Genomic DNA, 20,580 nt, shown 5'->3' on the forward strand with positions numbered 1-20,580 from the left:
AGAGGTGTGATTCATATAGAAGATGCTTGAATGTTCCGGAAATGTTCCTGTTGTTGTGAGCGCATCTGTTCCAGTTACTTTAGTTAGAGAAGACAAAACAAAGTTTGGTCATTCAACCTTAAAAAGGCACACGTTTGTCCGAGAGGAATTTACAAACTATACAACATCCAGCACCCCGCAGACAATATACAGCAAAGACACTTTTCTCAGTGGAACTTGTCCCTAAATCCCAATAATACAAGTTAAACATCTTAAATATGGTGAAAAAGAGACAGAAACAAAAGTCAAAGTGAGACAGAATCAACCACGATTGTGTTGCTGCATGTGTTGTGGACAGTTGTCAACATTTTCTTCTCACACTTATTAAAAGCTTTGATTTGTTTCACAGAAGCAGAGGCCGAAGCGAGTGAAGGCCATCTACAACTGTGCGGCCGACAACCCGGACGAGCTGACGTTCTCCGAGGGCGAGGTGATCGTGGTGGATGGAGAGGAGGACCAGGAGTGGTGGGTCAGTATCACGCTGTAGACTCACGCTACTGGTTTCTTTTACATGAGATTACATGAGTGTCTCTTTTCCTACTGTGGTCCTGTTTTTACCAGCGCTAAGCAACCACGGTGGCTCACAGCAAAAAAAAAGTCGTGACCTTGTTCTGGCCCTTATCCCGCACCGCCTCCTCCTCGTCCTCCTTCTCTTTTCCCGCCTGCTGTTGCTTCCTCTGTGGAGCCCTTGTGTGAACACCGACCAGCTGTGGCTTGTTTTCCTCGGAGCCACCTCGGCAGATATGACCGTATTTAGTCAATCTCTTTCTCTGTGGCCCTGTACAGACCCCGTGTCCCCCGAGGTCCCGTCCTCCACGCTTCCTCTCTGCGTTATCACCCCTTCTGTGTTTCTCGTACTGAAATGAAGGCACCGTACAAATAGGCGATGAAGTCACTGTGACGCTTAATTGGAGCTTAATGGGATTATTATGTTACTTTGAGTATCAACGTAAAAAGACAGAAGGGTGTTTTGTTGTATGTTAAACAAGAGTGCAGCTCGGGCAGCATTTTTCTGTCCAAACTCTTTCTAAGCCCAAGAGAAAAGTAGCCAAACCCGACCTGAACCTGACAGGATTCCAGTTTTTATCTCTGAACCCGAGCTCGACAAAGTAAACTTAATCTGCACTGAGTTTGTGTTACTCTGTTCCTGACACACATGGATATTGCTTGTTTTCCCTGATTTAAACCAAACCAAACCAAACCTGAATATCACTTCAACATTTCGTCCTCCACACTCCAGTGAAGACGCCTGGTTGATAACATGACTTTTATCTCTTGTGCGTTGTCAGTTGTATCCAGACCAGCCTGGATCAACACTTCATAAAACCATTGCTTGTTATTCTGTATTTTGTTCTTCAGAGCAGAAACATGTCCTAGCTTTTTTTTCCAGGTGTAGAAGACGTTTAAAAAGCCTTAATGGACATAAATAAGTACTCTCTTCCCTTAAGGTAATATCGTACAGTAAATTCATTTAAAATATATTACTGAGATAGTGGTTGTGATTTAGACCCTCATAGTTTTAGATGGTGTTTAGTAGAGATGGATGTTGACACTGATTTCTCAATTCAAATTTAATTCAATTTAGATTCAGTTCTAATTTGTTTTATTTTGATCTGGTTATTGCAATTTGACCTAAATCAGGTTGCAAAAATACAATTAGACTTCATCATAAAAACTTCAATTGCTTTAAATGATATTTGAAATAAAATAATTATTTTGATCTTACGACATAAATGTGTTAAACCTTTTTGACTGAAATAACCTTTTCAGCGTGTTATGTTAAGTCATTTAAAAACCATGTAGACATTTATTTCATTACCTCTGACTCTACCATTTTAATCTTAACTCCATACACAACATTTAGAATCATTATGGAATCATTCAACAAAAAATTTAAATGAACAGTTTTTTGTTTTAGCTAGTCCCAGTGTTTTGTTGTGTTTTAGTGATGTATATGTGCTTAAGGTAACATATACATCACTACAGAGTAGTAAAATGTTTTGGTGTCCTGGTGAAATAAGACTTTCCCAAAAAAGTGAATACCACCCTTAAAATCCAGGATTTTGGTCTGTATCTGCCCTCTGACCTTTCACCTCTGTCTTCCTTCTTCTAGCTGGGCCACATCGAAGGTGATCCAATGAGAAGAGGAGCCTTCCCGGTCACGTTTGTGCACTTCATCGCTGACTGAAAGATCACACTGGGTCTCAGGAAGTGTCCCAGGACGCAGCGTCCCACCTCCACCCGCTGCCTGTGTCTGTCGACACCCACCAACCCACCAACCCACCATCATCCCAGTGTTTGTTTGTCGACATCATCGGCATCATCATCATCAGCATCATCGGCGTGCTTGAGGAAGCGTTGCTGATCCATTACCTTAGCTGCAAATTTGTGTGGCCGTCATTTCAGCGGTAGCACACACACACGGGCCAGCAAGTGTCAGTGTCGTGGATTTTAATGCTTGCTGTTAATGTTTCTGAGACAGACTCTTAAAATTCAAAAAAACTCTTTATGATTGTAGTGAACGGCCTCTCGCAATAAATGCACTTTCTTGTCTTTATCCCTGCTACAACATAAGACGACGTGACATGATGAAGGTTGTGTACAGAGTTCTTTTCTCCCGTTTTTCTGCAAATGTACCAGTGAAGACTCCAGCAATGTATCTTAACTTTAACTAACGACTGTAAGAGTGAACGTAGACGACATGCTTACATTCCACCTCCGTGCATGTGTGATTTTATAAAAGCCCACCTGCTTCTAGGTGTAGTAGCCCTCCTGTGTGGAGGTTTCTCTAATGGTGCTAAGTTAAACCCCAGAATATGCTCGAAGCTGCACCCAGGGGGCGCTATCCTCCCTGTCCCTGTTTTCATAGAGAGACATTAAAGTGCTGCATGTAAAGGAAAGCCTTCACCTCAGCTGCTCTGGGAGAAGATGCTTTCTCCCCCCCACGTGTGTGTAGAGTGAGAGAGCTGCACATGAATTCTACGTCACACGTCTTCCTCCCTTTTTTCTGCCTGAGCTATTTTAGGAAAATATCCAACAGCAACACTTCTTCCTCCCGAGCTTCTTTGGGTCAAATGATGACAGTGACTGGAGCCGCAGCAGCAGCCAGTAATTACCTTCATGTCCAGTCTGACACCTCAGGCTGTCTTCACCTGACATCTGCCTTATTAGAGAAAGAGGGAGTGTGTGTGTCGGCTGCACAGAATAAACTGAAGATGACAGTATTCAAGAATATTGAAGAAAGAGGAAATTAAAGAAGAAAAATTGAGGGAATGTGATGAAAAGCAGAAGTTGGCTGTGACTTCTGTTGCTTCCTCTTGTCTTTTAGCGCACTAACGCTCCAACGTGCTGATTTTTTTATTTTTATTTTGACGCTCTCTACAACCACACACAGAGAAGAATGTCCTTCCCACAGTTTAAGCTTCTCATACTTGTACATAACCGGGGTTCTATAATGTAGAAAGATTAGTTGATCTATAGTGTTATTAAATAAATATAAAACACACAATGTAATTAACTTTGGTTGCAGAGCAACTTTCTTTCTGTTCATAATGTTGATATCGAGCCTTCCATGGATTTGTGAATGACAAGAAGAGAAGCGTGTGAATCACTGAGCTGATTCACTCGCTCTCTTCATCGTGTTTAATATGAACTCACTGGAAACAGGAAGATTTAATAACCTATTCATGTAAATATGTTTGGTTTGGTTTTGTTGATATTTAAATGTAAAGAGCAGAGTTAGCGTGGGCAGTGAATGTCTTTTTAATGCACTGTGGTGATGAGCAGTTACAGATGTGACCTCAGCTGGACCTGTGTGTGTGCGCGCACTCAGAACACAAACACTCACTGCTGGGAAAATACCCTCATCAGTTCATTCTCATTAACTGTCTGTGGATCACTGCGTCGACTCTTAACTCTGTTGTGGAAGAAAATGGGAAAATGAAACTGGAATAATAAAATATGAAATAATACGATGATTTGGTCTGACTGGTCTGAGTGTTAAATGAGTTTGTGGTCAATTTATGCAAATGATTCCTAGTTCTAGTAAATAATTGATATAAAGTTTTCTTTTTTTGAGGATATTTGAGTCTTAAGACCTTAATGCACAAAACTACTTAAACTAATGGACTCATATTAAAGTATTTATTAGTATTGGTAAGTATAAACAGTTTAACTGGTGTGAATCTCAAGTCAAAGATAGATGATGAAACATGAGCTCCCTCTGTTGGGCGGTATTTCCGCATTACTGCATCCACATTTTAGAAAGCAGAAGGAAAATGTGAAAAGAAAAGTATTTCTTTAATAAAACCACTTCATGATTAAGGGGCGGGAAAAAATATGATACATTAAAAAGTAAAGACAACACTAACATCAAAAGGAGAAAGTACATTTTAATCAGTAAAATACTTCAAATACAAAACTTCCTCTCTTTTATTGTACCAGATCAAATACATTTCATAACCCAAGCTCAACTGGAATGAGGTGAACAGGAAGAGTACATGTCCTAAGTGATGTCCAGTTTGTGCCACGAATGTAAACACTTTTTTGTTGCTCCTAAATCTTTCTGATGGTTTTTTACAGCCCATTCAGGTTTCTCTGGTATCAGATGTAAAAAAACAAGTCAGAAAATACATCAAGCTTTTGGTACCAAGAGATTTTAAACAAGAGGAAATAAAAAAAATGCGCACAAAACCAAATTTATTAAGAAATGCTGACCGCTGTTGTACCGACACTGTTGTTTAAACACAAAGACACAAAAAGATTTAAAACCTCCAAAGGGATCTGGAGGTTTCCACGTGAAGAGAAACAAACTGTGGCTCATAAATACCGTGTGTACCGTCAAGTTTGAATGTCTCCCATGAATCATCACATGCTGACACACCTAGGTGGAGATGTGTTGCAGCATCATGTACCGTCATTTATATAAATATGAGGCGTTTACATTTCCCAAACAAAAAACTGCACTGTCCTCCAACGTTTGTTTTTTTTAATGCAACCATTTCCCTCCTTTCCAAACTTTATTTTGAAAGGTCAAAGGAAGAGGTGAGGTAAAGGAAGCTAATTCCAGGGGAAATGATTACGACAAATTCACTGAGGATTTGTCTCAAATGGAGAAAGGAGGGAATGAGGCTGAACGAGACTCTGCCATCGAATCATCGGCTTGAATCATGAAAACTAACAAAGAGCAGCAGAGCAGATTGACCCTGCACTTAACGGTTCAGTGTGTAAAATCTAGTGACATCTAGTGGTGAAGTTTCATGTGGCAGCTGAATACCCCTCTCCACAATTTAGATGAAACACAGGATAAGTTTATATTCAATTTCTGCCAATAGTTCCCTCTAAGCTAAATCTTACACACTGAGCCTTTAACCTCTGTGAACAAAATCATGGAAAAGTTGGGTGAAAAGGGAAATGGTCACATGTTTAAAAAACAAACTGCAGGTTTGCTGGTTTCCTTATTGTCAGCTGCTGGGATTGTTCCTGGACAGATCTCGGCACTGGTCCGTGTCCCTGACCTCAGGACTTGTCGGACGTCAGAGCGCAGTCAAAAGAAGCCGACAGCACTTTGCAGATGGACTGAGCCTGCTCCTGTTCGGAAAAATTAAGATTCTTGTTTAATAACCTTAAATCTTTGTTTGTGTCACTGTTTCACTTTGCACTCGGTCCCACTCACGGAGCTGCTGCACTGGTACACCCAGATGCTGCACTCTTCCTGCTGCGGGTCAGTGGTTTTGAGAGCCAGGAGGTTCTTCCCGGCGCCGAGGCCATCGTCGTAACACAGCATACGTACGATCAGGTACAGAGGGTGACGATGCAGCACGTCCTGGCCGAGGGAAAACACTCCATCAGTGACTCATAAGATGCAGAATACATTTCTTGGATTGTGCTACATGGTCAAGAAAGGTAATCGTTTTCAGCCAATGTGGTTTCAGATGTATTGATGCAAACATTTTGGTTCAACACTGGATTATGTCCCCAGGAAGTGGAGGGAACGTCGGGGGAATCACTGAAATATTTGCGTCAATGATGCTGAATTTCCTGAACCATGCAGTTTGACTCCATTGATGAGTCTTCGATCACTTTTACGTGTTGTGCTGCTACTCACACACTGGTCCAGCGAGGCCACTTTGACGCCATACTTGGACACTCCCAGAATCATGTCCTCCTCTCCGGGCACAAACGGCAGCTTTCTGTCTTGCTGAGAGACGGAGCAGAATGTGTAAATCAGTCTGTCTCTGTCTCTGGAAGCATCGTTACTCCATCACAGTCTCTGTCTCTTCTCACCTGAGCTGCGTCGATGTAGTTGATGAGGTCCAGAGGCTCTTGCAGCGTCCTGCTCATGTCAAACTGTAACTTCTCGATGGCTCCCACGTACCTCACCCGGAACTCAGCACACGCGTCAGACGCACTGTTACCTGAAGTGTCAGACGACGAGTTGGTTAAAGAAGAAAAGTGCATAGCAGGAGGAGAAGGGGAGTAAAATGTGTCTGATGACCGACCTGAGCTCTTGGTGGAGTCTGTGTCGAGGCTGGCGACCGTGCTCGATCTGGAGAGCCCCCCCAAACTAGAATCTACAGACTGCAGAGAGACCCAAACAAGAGCAGGTAAGAAGACAGTACCTGCGTTCAGACCCGCACCGAAGTCCAGATATGTTCCTGAAATTTGCCGGAGGAGCTGATATGTGAGGATACAAATGTCCGAGTCAGTTGCTCTGGACATTTCCTGAGTAACTTTTCCTGCCAGCTCCCTGGTAAAATGTCTTTAAAATGTCTAAGTGTAAAGCAGGAACATTTCTGGAAAATTGGTGTGTTGGTGATGTTTCTAACACACGACGGACGCAAACCTGGAAGAATACAAATGTCTCAGGATGAAAAAGGGGAGCCGAGCATGAGGAAGACGCTGATGAAGAATGTCTACTTGGAAACACAACGAGATTCAAGAGGAGATTCTCAGTCATCCGGGTCATAGTATCTTCAGAAGTTAGAACTTCGAGAGCTTTTGGTGATACGGGCCGAGGCTGGTGTTTATGTGAAAAACACTGATATAAAATGTCTAAAGCTCATTTATGAAAACAGCTAATGATTCTTTGTGTGTGTGTGTGTGTGTGTGTGTGTGTGTGTGTGTGTGTGTGTGTGTGTGTGTGTGTGTGTGTGTGTGTGTGTGTGTGTGTGTGTGTGTGTGTGTGTCTCTTACTGTACCTTGCTCTTAGTGCTGATCTCGCTGCTTTGCGAGCTGCTGCTGCTGTGGCGCTTCTTGACTTTCCGGAACATCCTTCACCATGACGACACCATCGAGGCCTCCAAGCCCCCCCCCCACTGACCTGGATCACCGCGGACCACAGTGTTAAAAACCAGACAGAGCCGCCCTCTCACGTCTCAGCGGAGGTGATGAATAATTGAGTGTGAAACACAGCGTAGACTGCATTTTTAATAACGGCTAAATGAGAGTGTAGACCTTCAGCGTAACAATTCTTTTAGCTATGATCCTCTGTTTGCTCTTAATGTGTCTGTGACAGCTGCACAGCCTCTCACAGCATATGAATTATAGAGTGTTATTTAAGCTTTACTCATTCTGAAAACACAAACACACAATAATAATACTAGAGCTGAGCCAAAGGGGCTTTTGAGGTCAAGGACAGTACCAATATTCAGGAGTAAAACTTTTCCAAAACCGAGATTTATCGGCTGTTATATATTTAAAAAATGTGCAATGATTCCAAAAAACCCTTAAGACAAAGAAATGTAATGTGTGCTCCGTATTTTACAGTTTAACCAAAAACAAACAAAAACACAAATACATCCAGATAGAACTTTCAAAATTATGTCGAAAATAAAACTGATTTTTTAAATCTAAATCTAAATACATCTTTTCTGCATTGTTTATTCTGTAAAATAACATCTTTTTAAATATGTTTGAATCAAATTGCTTTTTCTTGCGATTTCCTGTTTTGATCTTGTGTCGATATTTCAAAAACAGTGCTGCCCAAAACAACTAGGCTTTGAAGACACTGAATCAAAGACATTTTTGATGTTTTACTTTCAGTTTCAAATGACCTTACTTTTGTTTTGTGAAAGAAGTTGTTAAACGTTTCATGGATGAGTTTGCTTCAGTTTTAACTTGACTATTTCCACAAGTCCCCAATTCCACATCTGGAGTCAGATAATATAATATACGAACATATATAATATAATAATATAACTTAATAATAACCATATAACAACAATAAACACAGATTTGAATGACCTATATACCAGCAGGGTGCTTGTGATAAATATTGAGTAAATATTGAAGTTTGATCGGAAAGAGCTGGTTCAGATGATGATTCTTCATGTTGTGGTTGAGTGTAGGAGTGATATAACGGATATGATGGTCTCTCTCTCTCTTTGTTCTTCACTTCTCTGTCTCTTCTTTCTTTTCTCTCTCTCTCTCTCTCTCCCCCTTCGTTCTTCTCTCTCTTCTTTCTTCTTGTTGTCTGTCTATTCTTTCTTCTCCCTCTCTTCTTTCTTGTTATCTCTCTTCTTTCTTCTTCTCTCTCTCTTCTTTCTTCTTCTCTCTCTCTTCTTTCTTCTCTCTCTCTTCTTCCTTCTCTCTCTCTTCTCACTACGACCACACAACCCTTCTACCAGACGTCTCCTCCCATTGAAAAGGAGCCAACTTTTTGCTTCTTGCATTTCTCTATTATAAAGTAAGACAAGTCACAAACTACACAAACTACCTTTGAGATCACGTGTGTTGGGATTTGTCGCAATGCAAAATAAAGTGAAACTGAAGAGAGGCCTCGATTAAACAAGTTTATATGTTCTACACCTGCAGCCATTGAACTTCTCCCACCTCCATCAGAGGAACAGCAGGGTTTAGAGATGGAGGTTTAGAGATGGAGGTTTAGAGATGGAGGTGTTTCTTTACCGTGGATCCCAGCTCTGTACTGGGGGGATCGTTCAAACACCACAGCCTCCATGACACCAGTACAACACCAGCATCAAACCATCTCTACATTCAGCTAAACTCTAACCTTCATTAACCTCCATCCGCTAGAAGAGAAAAAGCCCAACTTCTCCAGCTCCACCTTAAATGTCCCCCACCTCACTCTCTGGTTTAAAACTCGACTTTCTCAGGAGGCTTTAACGAACACAAACACACACAGGAAGTGGAAACCAACACAACACACACTCTTACCTGTGTTGCTCGCGTGTCTGTGTGTGATCACGGTCTGTGATCTGGAGTTTCTCTGTGTGTTTGCCTCCGGTTAGTCTCCGCAGCTTCTCCCGCAGCCTCCACCCAGCTGCGCTGAAAGGCGACGCAGATCCAGCCCGACGAGAAACTGCGTTAAAGTTACGTACGTGTCGGAATAACACGTTGGTCTGAAGAGTAGTGAAAATATGTGTTTGTTGTGTCTCGTGTGGTTTTATAATTCTTCGTTATTTCCTTGTTTTAATCGTGCGAATTCGAAAAAACAGTCCAACGTATGACTCGGAGCTTTTCTCCACGCGCTTGGTTTCTCGTCGGCGGTGTTTTGGAGCACCAACCGGAAGTGTGCCGTCTTCGCCCTCATTCATTCATCACACAAACAGCACCTGTGACCGGATGTGTTTTTATAATGTTTCTTTTAAATTAACGCGTTAAATTCAGCGATCATGGCTTCGAAACGTAAAGTAGACGTGATTGTTCCCGCTGAGGAGAGCGATCAGCTTATTATCCGTCCGCTGTGAGTTCATTTATATGTGTGTGTGTGTTTGTGTGAATAGATTATTAATGCTGCTTCAACATGGAACCACAGAAATAACCAATGCATGTTAATTAAATTTCATAAATGTGTTTTGTCGTGTGCAGAGGAGCTGGTCAGGAAGTGGGAAGATCATGCATCATCCTGGAGTTCAAAGGGAGGAAAATAATGGTAAATACAAATATATAGAAGCTGAATGTATTAGTTGATCAGTTAATCAATGATTGATAACAGAGTCGTCGTTTTGTGTTTGGATTTGCTGCTTTTATTTGGCGCATATCAAACTGAAAACTGAATATTTATGGGTTTTGGTTTTATAGAATTAACAATTAATAAAAACAATATTCAGAAGTCAGATTAATAGATAGGTAATTGTTAGTTGCAGCCCTAAGATCAAAGTTCTTCAAATGTACGAAATACATTTGGTCTGGCCTGTTAGTTGGAGCACAACATGCAATTTTACATCGTTACCTTGTTCATGCTGCTGTTATTGTTGGATTTTATTGTTTTGGTTTATTGTTGTTCTGCTGTGGTGTGTGTTACCGTGTGGATTTCCCTGGGTGAATCAAGTCAAATGATATTTTCACAGCTGGACTGTGGCATCCACCCGGGCTTGGAGGGAATGGACGCTCTCCCCTACATCGACTTGATCGACCCAGCTGAGATCGACCTGCTGCTCATCAGCCAGTGAGTCTTGAGTCTTATGGGGGGGGGGTGGAGAGACATCTTATGTAGTTTCCTCCACCAGTCTCACAGAAACACGTCCATCTGCTTGTACTGTGTTGGTTGAATTGAGTTACTCTACTCTAGCAGTGATGTGTCATTTGATGTTCATGTACGTGTCCTCTGATTAGTTTCCACCTGGATCACTGTGGTGCTCTGCCCTGGTTCCTCCAGAAGACCAGTTTTAAAGGCAGGACGTTCATGACCCATGCCACCAAGGCCATTTACCGCTGGCTGCTGTCGGACTATGTCAAAGTCAGGTAGGAGAAGAAGTCCGTATTCAGAAGTGCCTCTCTACTCTGCTGGATTATGATGTAACTTAATCATTTTATGCATTGCAGCAACATTTCTTTGGACGACATGCTGTACACCGAGTCCGACCTGGAGGAGAGCATGGAAAAGATCGAGACCATCAACTTCCACGAGGTCAAAGAGGTTGCTGGAATCAAGTTCTGGTGTTACCACGCTGGTCACGTGCTGGGAGCTGCCATGTTCATGATCGAAATAGCCGGAGTCAAGGTACAGAATGACAGGACGTCCTGGTGTGTTTGATTTTCTGTTTCTGCATAGAAACCAGTTTAGTTAAGATGATGATGCAATCCTCCCCCCTACAGCTGCTGTACACAGGAGACTTCTCCCGACAAGAAGACCGACATCTGATGGCAGCTGAGATCCCCAGTGTCAAACCTGACATCTTAATCATAGTATGCAATAAATACCTCATTTTTAAATTTCATAATTCACATTAAATACTCTCTTTAATGGCGCTTCATGTGAGAAATGCTGCTCTTTTTTTTCCTTCTGCAGGAGTCAACGTATGGCACCCACATCCATGAGAAGAGGGAGGAGCGTGAAGCCCGGTTCTGTAACACCGTGCATGACATCGTCAACAGAGAAGGTCGCTGTCTGATCCCCGTGTTCGCTTTGGGACGGGCCCAAGAACTGCTGCTCATCCTGGGTGAGAAGTCCTGAACTACTCCCTGCTCCGGAATTTATCTGTAAATTACAAATTCATCTTTTGAGTTATGGAACCGGATTTTATTTTATTTATTTTTAAAGTTGGTTTTGTCTTTTGTATCTTTATTTTATCATTTATCTTTCCCTCAGAAAGTCTGTGAAGTTGTGCTGTGTTTTCCCCTCCAGACGAGTACTGGCAGAACCACCCGGAGCTCCACGACATTCCCATCTACTACGCTTCGTCCCTGGCCAAGAAGTGCATGTCTGTGTACCAGACCTACGTCAACGCAATGAATGATAAGATCCGCAAGGCCATAAATATCAACAACCCTTTTGTCTTCAAGCACATCAGCAACCTGAAGGTAGAGCCTGTCACTGTGCATCACTCTCTTTAGGCCCAGTTAATGCTGTATCTTCTCCATGTGGTGTCTGGAAGCTGCTGCCGACCTGTAACTGTGTCCTCCGCAGAGCATGGATCATTTCGATGACATCGGCCCCAGCGTGGTGATGGCGTCTCCTGGTATGATGCAGAGCGGCCTGTCCAGGGAGCTCTTTGAAAGCTGGTGCACCGATAAGAGAAACGGCGTCATCATCGCCGGATACTGTGTGGAGGGAACACTCGCTAAGGTCAGAGCTCAGCGACAGTGAAGTGTTGTTTCTGCTTTAAGAATACAAAGATTTAGTTTCCTGGATAAAAGTTCACGCGTGTAACACTCGTTTTAATGTCATCTAAGCTTAAATTAGTTTTGTTCTATTGAAACAGATCATGTGTAGCCACAGCAGCTTATTGTGTTTATTGCGTGTTTGCTGCAGCACATCATGTCTGAGCCGGAGGAGATCACCACCATGTCGGGACAGAAGCTGCAGCTGAAGATGTCGGTGGACTACATCTCCTTCTCTGCCCACACCGACTACCAGCAGACCAGCGAGTTCATCCGGGCGCTCAAACCACCGCACGTGGTAGGAAAAACACTAGTTTTGTGTAAAATGTGCTGTTTTCTGTCCCCATAGATATAAATTCTTTGATGCTTCTTGGCCGTACTTTGAGTTCTCCGTGTTTATCCTCAGATCCTGGTCCACGGGGAGCAGAACGAGATGGCCCGTCTGAAGGCTGCGCTGATCAGAGAGTATGAGGATAACGACCAGGTTCACATCGAAGTTCACAACCCTCGCAACACGGAAGCTGTCACCCTGAACTTCAGAGGAGAGAAACTGGCCAAGGTCAACGAACTACCTGTGTTCTCTTTCCTCCATTAAGGCTTTTTAATGGCTTGAAGCCACTCTGTGCTTCTTCTGTCTTCAAAATGTTGTGTCCAGTCCTGACAATGACACAGACTTTGCTCCGTCTCGCAGGTGATGGGCTCTCTGGCGGATAAGAAGTGCACTCAGGGTCAGAGGGTGTCAGGCATACTGGTGAAGAAGAACTTCAACTACCACATCCTCAATCCCTCCGACCTTTCCAGTAAGTCACTTTCATTTCTCACAAACTCTCCAACCTGAGGCTTCCAGTTTTTTGCAAGTTGAGCACTGACCAAAAAAAACCTAGAAAAATCCAATAAGATCATCAGAAACAGATCAGCTGCAGAGATGCTAGTGTGAATTTGTTATAGATGTGTATTGTGCACCAGGGAGCTTACAACAGTCTCCTCAGTTTGTGCACTGTGCTGTTAGCTGTATTGATCTGAGGGCTCTGTCTTGTAGCATACACGGAGTTGGCCATGAGCACGGTTAAACAGAGCCAGGCCATCCCCTTCACTGGGCCTTACTCACTGCTCGTCTGCCACCTGAGGAACCTCACTGGTGAGACCTGGAAATATCTGTTGTGTTCCATTTCTGCAAAGTTCAACTGTTTTCAATGTCAATTTATCTAAGTTTAGTCCGTATTTACTGTCTTTTTTTTTTGTTGTCTCAGGTGACGTGGAAGAGCTGGACGGAACTGAGAAGAACACTTTGAAGCTTTTTAAAAATGTCACTCTGATTCACGAGGTCGGGATGGTGGTGCTGGAGGTGAGTACGGAGTTATCATAAAGTTACAAAAGAAGTTCTCCTTGCGATTTAATTGGACCCTAAACAGCCTCATCAGAATTGTGCCAGGTTGAGAGTGTGTGCAAAGTTGAGAGGAGAGGTTGAGGGAGAAAGAGACAATGCGAGTGAGAGGGGTTATTCTTGCACATATAATATAAATAAAGGTGAGCATGCAAATACATTTATTTATCACAGAAAAGATAATTGTTTGCTCAAATTAAATAATTTTCGGCTTGCATGTATTTATCTTCAAAATATAATGTATTTTCCTCCTAAATGTGTTCCAAATCTTAGATTTCTTGCTCAGGAATGACGCCATATTTCTCTTATTTCAGTGGGTAGCGAACCCTCTGAATGACATGTACGCTGACGCCGTCACCACTGTGGTGCTGGAGGTGCAGTCGAACCCGAAGGCTCAGAAAGGTCTGTTTGTCCCACTGCGAATGTCTGTCCACGCTTTTAGTTAGGGCCCGAGCACCTCCGGTGGGAGGCCCTATTGTATTTCGAAGGATTTATATTTCCCTTTTGGGGCTTTTTCAGGGCCTAGACATGCTCAAATTGTTACCAAAGTTTGCAGGGAATTCAAAACCCCAAAAAGTTATTGTATTCTGGAGTAATTTGAAATGGGCGTGGAAAAATGGCTCAACAGCGCCATCTAAGGAAAAGCCCCTCAGTTAGCTTTCACCGATCTTCACAAAAATCATAGCCCAGGTGTATCATGACCAGACAAACAAAAAAGGTCAGAGGTGCATGGGAAAAAAGCAACAGGAAGCCTGCCATTTTTCACATTTTTACTTTGACGAACTTGTCGTAGGGCTTTCATCAGATCAACTTCATATTGAGATGAGTGTCATTTAAACAAGATGGAGATAAAAACTAACTCAAAGATCGATTTTTCGTCACACGGTGTGACCGTGGCGTGGCCTCAAAGTTTGATTACACGCCACCAAAACATGAGGTTCTGTATCTCTGACATATTTGTTCCAATCGAGTTCCAAACTAGAGATGTAAGACAAGGGTCCCGGCCTGATGACATCTACACAGAAATCTTGACTTAAAATCACAGCGCCACATGCTGGCTACAGGAAGTGACATGTTTTTACTTTGAAGAACTGCTCCTGGCTGCTTTACAATATACAGCTCAAAAGAGCTCAGTCAAGTCATTGGATCATGGTCAGAATTGTGACATTTCCTCAAACCGTGTAAACATTGAGGTGCGGCGAAGGTTCATCCTTCGCCAAAGGAGACGATGTTGTCATAAGTCCAGTGTGCATTGTCCTATCACCGCCAAACTGATGTCACATGATCAGAGACCATGCCTGAACAGCTCTATGTGTCAATATTTCCTCAGTGTCATAGCGCCACCTACTGATTCGCCATGAAACAGGAAGTACTTTGTAAATCCACTCTGCATTATCCAACCAGCTCCGAACTACTGGCCTATGATCACAATCCTGACCTGAACACATCCATATATTAATATTAGTTCAGGGTCATAGCGCCACCTACGTTACGTTACTTTACGTTACTTTACGTAACTTCTTGTTACTTTTAGTTACTTTAGTTACTTTTAGTTACTTTTCGTTACTTTGTAACTTTTCGTTACTTTTAGTTACTTTTCGTTACTTTTCGTTACTTTGTTACTTTTCGTTACTTTCGTACTTTTAGTTACTTTTGTAACTTTAGTTACATTTTAGTTACTTTTGTACTTTTAGTTACTTTTGTACTTTAGTTACTTTCGTACTTTTAGTTACTTTTAGTACTTTCGATTTTTTAGTTACTTTGTACTTTTAGTTACTTTAGTTACTATTTTTAGTTACTTTTTAGTTACTTTCGTATTTTTAGTTACTTTTGTACATTTAGTTACTTTTTAGTTACTTTCGTACTTTTAGTTACTTTTTAGTTACTTTCGTACTTTTAGTTACTTTTGTACATTTAGTTACTTTTAGTTACTTTTGTACTTTTAGTTACTTTTTAGTTACTTTCGTACTTTTAGTTACTTTTGTACATTTAGTTACTTTTTAGTTACTTTCCTACTTTTAGTTACTTTTTAGTTACTTTTGTACTTTTAGTTACTTTTGTACTTTTAGTTACTTTTTAGTTACTTTTGTACTTTTAGTTACTTTTGTACTTTTAGTTACTTTTTAGTTACTTTCGTACTTTTAGTTACTTTTTAGTTACTTTCGTACTTTTAGTTACTTTTTAGTTACTTTTGTACTTTTAGTTACTTTTTAGTTACTTTTGTACTTTTAGTTACTTTTGTACTTTTAGTTACTTTTGTACTTTTAGTTACTTTTTAGTTACTTTCGTACTTTTAGTTACTTTTTAGTTACTTTCGTACTTTTAGTTACTTTTAGTTACTTTTGTACTTTTAGTTACTTTTAGTTACTTTCGTACTTTTAGTTACTTTTTACTTACTTTCGTACTTTTAGTTACTTTGTACTTTTAGTTACTTTTGTACTTTTAGTTACTTTCGTACTTTTAGTTACTTTTTAGTTACTTTCGTACTTTTAGTCACAGCGCCACCTGCTGGCAACAGGAAGTGACATGTTTTTACTTTGAAGAACTGCTCCTGGCTGCTTTACAATATACAGCTCAAAAGAGCTCAGTCAAGTCATTGGACCATGGTCAGAATTGTGACATTTCCTCAAACCGTGTAAACATTGAGGTGCGGCAAAGGTTCATCCTTCGCCAAAGGAGACGATGTTGTCATAACTCCAGTGTGCATTGTCCTATCACCGCCAAACTGATGTCTCATGATCAGAGACCAAGCCTGAACAGCTCTATGTGTCAATATTTCCTCAGTGTCATAGCGCCACCTACTGATTCGCCATGAAACAGGAAGTAATTTGTGAATCCACTCTGCATTATCCAACCAGCTCCGAACTACTGACCTATGATCACAATCCTGACCTGAACAGTTCCATATATTAATATTAGTTCAGGGTCATAGCGCCACCTACTGATCAGTGTGATAATTAAGTTGTTGTAACATTGTCCAATTGACACAAAATTGCTCACGCTATATCAGAGCCCCTACTTGAACAGATATATTAGTCTGTAGGTAATAATAGTGATGGCGCCACCTACTGGCAACAGGAAGTAAGCTTTGTTTTACAAATATCATTCGATTTACATAAAATGTTCACAGTGTGATGTGCTATTTGATAGCGTGGACCGTAATGAGCAATTAGCAGGCAAAGATCGACATCGCGTGACGGACGCAGGAAGTGAAGCATTTATCCTTGCCGCAGTGCTCAAAACGCATGCAACGCGGAGACGTGCGCTTGTTCATTGATCGCTCTCTCCACTAACTGCAACAGGCTTGAAAATGCCTGTGCTCGGGCCCGTTAGTGCTACAACGTAGCCCTAGTTTTTATTGTTTTCTTTCACAGCAGGAACTGTGTAAACCCAATTTTTGTTTTACTAACACTTCAAAACCTTAATGCAGTGTTTTTTTCATTAACAGTCATGGAGACTCAGAGTGTTGTTATGGACATGGACGTCTTCCAAGCCCGACTAGATGTCATGCTGCAGTGAGTGCGACGCTGTATCTGTGCCAACTGGATTATAACATTGTCTACAATATAAACATTTTTAAATAAATGGAATTCTTCTGACAAACATTTCTTCTGTGAACTTTGTGATTTGTCACTAGGGACATGTTTGGAGAGGAGTGTGTGGATTTCAGTGATGGTAGAAACATCTCGGTGACAGTCGACGGGAAGACGGTTCTTATTTGCTTGGAGACGAGGGTGAGAATCTCTCAGCCTGACACACTGAGACCCAGATAATGTATTTGTAGCAGTATTGTTTTGAATCTCTCACTGAATTACTCCGGCCTCCTCAGGCGGTGTGCTACGAGGACGAGTGCACAGAGGACGACACGCTGAGAGAGATGGTGGAGCTGGCGGTGCAGCGGCTCTACGACGCCCTCAACCCGGTCATCTGAGGACGGAGACTGGACGAGTGAGCAGCACACGTTCAAAAAACAACGAATATTTGTACCAAGTTAACGAGGAGCTTGTGTTTCTGTGTTTAACACTACATAACAAATGCTCCTGTGGATCACAGCAGCGTGTCTAACTTATCGATGACTCTGACGTCCATGTTTCTGCACCGTCAGGATCCATAGTTGTAGCTCATTTGTGATTTGACAAAACAAATCAGACACAATGCAGCTGTTTGACCTGTACACGTCCTGAAAACCGTCTCCCCCCCCACTTTAATTCAATCTGAAAAGACGAGATAGGCCTCTTGCAAATTAAGGGATAAACTCTTAGCATCTATGATGTAAGAGAAGGAACTGAATAAGCTACCGTTTGTCGAGAGGCTTTATTTTTTCGTAGATTTTAGCGTTCTGTTTTGTCATGTAAGCACTTTTATTTATCGTGTATTCATTAATAATTTAACTGTATTTAAATGTACCTGCACTGTACTTTTTGTTTGACGTGAGAAATGAGTTGTGGTAACTTCTAACTGTGATGTGAACTGTGAATTTCTAAATGCACTAAATCTGTGTTTATTGTTATTTGAACTAAAAGGTTTTAAAGAACCTGTGTTTCCAGTGAATTATTTTGTCACCGTCGTCCTGTATTAAATCAGTGTTGGTATTAATAACTAAGGATGTCGGTAAATAAACAATAATAAAAGAATCAAGCAACATTGTTTCACTGAGCCCTGACAGGCTCTGAACATTACTCATTTATTCTTTAAATATCTGCACAAAACAAACCATAGATTTTTACAATAAATTTTATCCAAGGCACATTCTTTAACTTCACTATGTGAGCATAACCTTACAGTTCCCAAATGCCCGTTTAATGCATTTTCAAGAACTGACTCATCTGACATTCTTTACATTGCTATAAATATTTTATAAATTGCAATAAACCCTGTTCAAAAATAAACTGTTGAGACAGATGACTTTATAAAAGACAAAGGAGTTGAACTGAAACAATAGCAGGTTGTAAATCAACCACTGAATCTTCCTCTAGCAGCATGTGATCACATGCCAACAACATGTGGCACGGAGGACAATCACTGGCACTGACTGTGTGTCACTGACGAACTGGGTGGCAAAAAAAAAACCACAGAGTAAAAACAGTACAGAATTAGAATGACACTCAACAGAGCACATCACCTCCACCAAGGCCCAACAATGAATTCAAGCTGCACCAAATTTCATAGATACCACTTCCATAACGGTGCCTGTTCATCAATACTCACGAATTATTCCCTGCAGAAATTGTGAAATTGTTGAAAACGTCTGTTATTGCACAAAATTCTCAGATCTTCTTTCTTCCTTGACCCAAAACCACATCCTTCCACTAAGTTTTGAGTTTTTGTTTATGTAATCTTATTTACAAACAAACAGACGTGGGTGAAAATCATACCTCCTTGATGGAGGTAATGAAACAGGTGACATTTAACTGTTCTACAGACACATAATGAACCCTGACTTCACACAGTGACAAGAAGAGCACTGCACTTGTCCCGTGGTGAATTCTTACTCATATGCACGCTGCAACTGTAGATTGTTTTCATCACTAATTAATCAATTGGTCGAAAAAATGACCAAACATTTGCTTTAATATTTCTGGATACAGAAAGGCAACAAATCCTCATTTGTTCTTGAGTAATGTTTTGTGACATGGTAATTAATTGATCATGACGTGACAATGGATGTTTGGAGATGAATTGTTGCAGCTCTATGCTTATATACCAGTTCAGTGTTTGGTTAGCAGCTTGCATGACAACAGTGTGATCTATAGAAAATCACTCTCTTGAAACAAAACATGATGGAGCTTCATGTCTCTTCCACAGAGAGGTGTGGAGACAGTTTCCCCCAGTAGTGTGAAGGGTGGTGACAATTCAAGGGCCCCACAGTGAATCTATGTCCATGTCCAGCAGCCCTGTCCGGGTCAACGTTCCTCCATCACCCCCGTTTTAGACTGAAAGTCAAACCCAGAGCCATCACCACCAGCAGCCCGACGCACATCTCCATCAGCTTGCTCTTCCTCTCGACCATCGCCTCGTGTTTGTCCCGCAGCATGTCCTCTCTGCGGGCCCGCATCTCTCTCTCTCTCTGCAGCTGCTCGTTGTAGTGGGACTTGAAGAACTTGTCGAAGTCGTAGACGCCTCCTCGGTTGTAGGCGCCCGCCACAGACCGCCCGCTGTCGGTCTGCTGTGCGGCGGAGCCCCCGGTGCCGTCCTTGGAGGAGGAGGGAGGAGGGTCTGGCCGTCGAGATGAGGTCCGACTGGCTGAGCAGCCCCCGGTCGTACTTCCTCCGCAGCGCCTTGTTGCCCAGCACCGTGTAGGCCTCGCTGATCTCGGAGAAGCGGACGGTGGCCACCTCGCTGCCGGCGTTTCTGTCCGGGTGGAAGACGAAGGACTGCTTGTAGTAGGCGGTTTTGATTTGGGCCTGAGTGGCGCTGGGCAAAACCTCCAGGATTTCATAATAGCCGGTCTTGGTTTTGAACAGGGGCTCAGATCGGGTCCCGTTGTTCCCGAACTCCCGGATGAACACAACCTGTCCCCAACATGCCCGCTGACTGTGGAGGAAACTCCTCCTCAACTTCGTACGACTCCAGCACCGAGGCAGAGTTTCTCCTGTAATCTGACCCCGGGTCTTGTTATAAAGTGAATCCTCTTCAAGTCCGTGACAACACTGATATTCAGCGACATTTCCATTTCCACAAATATCCTCCACAGCACCAAGCTCCGGTGTCCCACTTGTGTAACTGTCCCGTGAGGCTGCACCGGTCACTCTGTCCGCGGCACTGTCACCTCCCTGCAGTCCGCCATTTGTAAAACAACCCGACAGAAAGGCGGAGGTCAGAGACGAGGACTGTGTTAAACTGTTACCGCGTTTAATGGAACTCTCCCGGAGGTGAAGCTTGTAGAATCGGTCCAATGCTCCTCTTCCAAAACAGAGCCTGACCTCCGCCATGTTTACAGGCATAACAGAAGAAGACGGATATCCGGGTAGCTGAGGAAGGCTCGAGTTCCTGCAGCGCCCCCCAGTGGTGAGTACGAAGAAGTAAAATGCAATGTTACAGGAAATATAATTGTAGTCAGTAAAAAGTATTTTAAACATGTATTATCTAGG

The 20,580-nt window shown here is 42.2% G+C and overlaps 3 protein-coding genes and 1 pseudogene across 6 annotated transcripts in view; 2 read left to right on the forward strand and 2 right to left on the reverse strand.

Moving 5' to 3' along the window:
• Positions 1 to 4,016, forward strand: part of asap2a (ArfGAP with SH3 domain, ankyrin repeat and PH domain 2a) — a 54,650-nt gene extending 50,634 nt beyond the window's left edge. For 2 of the 4 annotated variants that reach the window (XM_035168131.2, XM_035168132.2), the window contains 2 exons: positions 389 to 508; positions 2,153 to 4,016. In XM_035168131.2, coding sequence (XP_035024022.1) covers positions 389 to 508; positions 2,153 to 2,227 — 195 coding nt within the window. In that variant the 3' untranslated portion in view covers positions 2,228 to 4,016. Of the gene's footprint in view, positions 1 to 388; positions 509 to 1,429; positions 1,488 to 2,152 lie in introns of all 4 variants that reach the window. The other 2 variants (XR_004697682.2, XM_035168135.2) reach the window with 2 other exon arrangements.
• A 396-nt stretch (positions 4,017 to 4,412) lies between these two features.
• On the reverse strand, positions 4,413 to 9,351 carry itgb1bp1 (integrin beta 1 binding protein 1). The gene is made up of 7 exons (XM_035168420.2): positions 9,217 to 9,351; positions 7,239 to 7,360; positions 6,540 to 6,618; positions 6,325 to 6,455; positions 6,146 to 6,238; positions 5,714 to 5,863; positions 4,413 to 5,628 (listed from the first exon to the last, which is right to left on the reverse strand). Exons 2-7 carry the CDS (start codon positions 7,308 to 7,310, stop codon positions 5,557 to 5,559), a joined length of 597 nt encoding a protein of 198 aa, XP_035024311.1. The 5' UTR covers positions 7,311 to 7,360; positions 9,217 to 9,351; the 3' UTR covers positions 4,413 to 5,556.
• Positions 9,352 to 9,554: 203 nt separating this feature from the next.
• Positions 9,555 to 18,133, forward strand: LOC118116619 (cleavage and polyadenylation specificity factor subunit 3). Its single transcript, XM_035168419.2, has 18 exons — positions 9,555 to 9,745; positions 9,871 to 9,934; positions 10,353 to 10,450; positions 10,618 to 10,746; positions 10,828 to 11,005; positions 11,101 to 11,190; positions 11,294 to 11,444; positions 11,630 to 11,805; positions 11,912 to 12,070; positions 12,257 to 12,403; positions 12,512 to 12,664; positions 12,797 to 12,905; positions 13,145 to 13,243; positions 13,356 to 13,450; positions 13,804 to 13,891; positions 16,938 to 17,004; positions 17,127 to 17,223; positions 17,319 to 18,133. Exons 1-18 carry the CDS (start codon positions 9,675 to 9,677, stop codon positions 17,418 to 17,420), a joined length of 2,073 nt encoding a protein of 690 aa, XP_035024310.2. The 5' UTR covers positions 9,555 to 9,674; the 3' UTR covers positions 17,421 to 18,133.
• LOC118116620 lies at positions 18,134 to 20,433 on the reverse strand (annotated as a pseudogene).
• Between the last annotated feature and the right edge of the window lie 147 nt (positions 20,434 to 20,580).

This window comes from Hippoglossus stenolepis, chromosome 10 (assembly GCF_022539355.2).
Source record: "Hippoglossus stenolepis isolate QCI-W04-F060 chromosome 10, HSTE1.2, whole genome shotgun sequence".
Lineage (NCBI taxonomy): Eukaryota > Metazoa > Chordata > Actinopteri > Pleuronectiformes > Pleuronectidae > Hippoglossus > Hippoglossus stenolepis.

Excerpts from the sequence above, each read along its gene's own strand:
- itgb1bp1 (XM_035168420.2), bottom strand. The coding sequence starts at position 7,310 with ATGTTCCGGAAAGTCAAGAAGCGCCACAGCAGCAGCAGCTCGCAAAGC. Across the intron at positions 6,456-6,539 it reads AGACTCCACCAAGAGCTCAG|GTAACAGTGCGTCTGACGCG; the intron begins GTCGGTCATCAG and ends CTGACACTTCAG. Across the intron at positions 5,629-5,713 it reads TGTACCAGTGCAGCAGCTCC|GAGCAGGCTCAGTCCATCTG; the intron begins GTGAGTGGGACC and ends TTTTCCGAACAG.
- LOC118116619 (XM_035168419.2), top strand. The coding sequence starts at position 9,675 with ATGGCTTCGAAACGTAAAGTAGACGTGATTGTTCCCGCTGAGGAGAGC. Across the intron at positions 13,892-16,937 it reads GAACCCGAAGGCTCAGAAAG|TCATGGAGACTCAGAGTGTT; the intron begins GTCTGTTTGTCC and ends TTTCATTAACAG. Across the intron at positions 17,005-17,126 it reads CGACTAGATGTCATGCTGCA|GGACATGTTTGGAGAGGAGT; the intron begins GTGAGTGCGACG and ends ATTTGTCACTAG.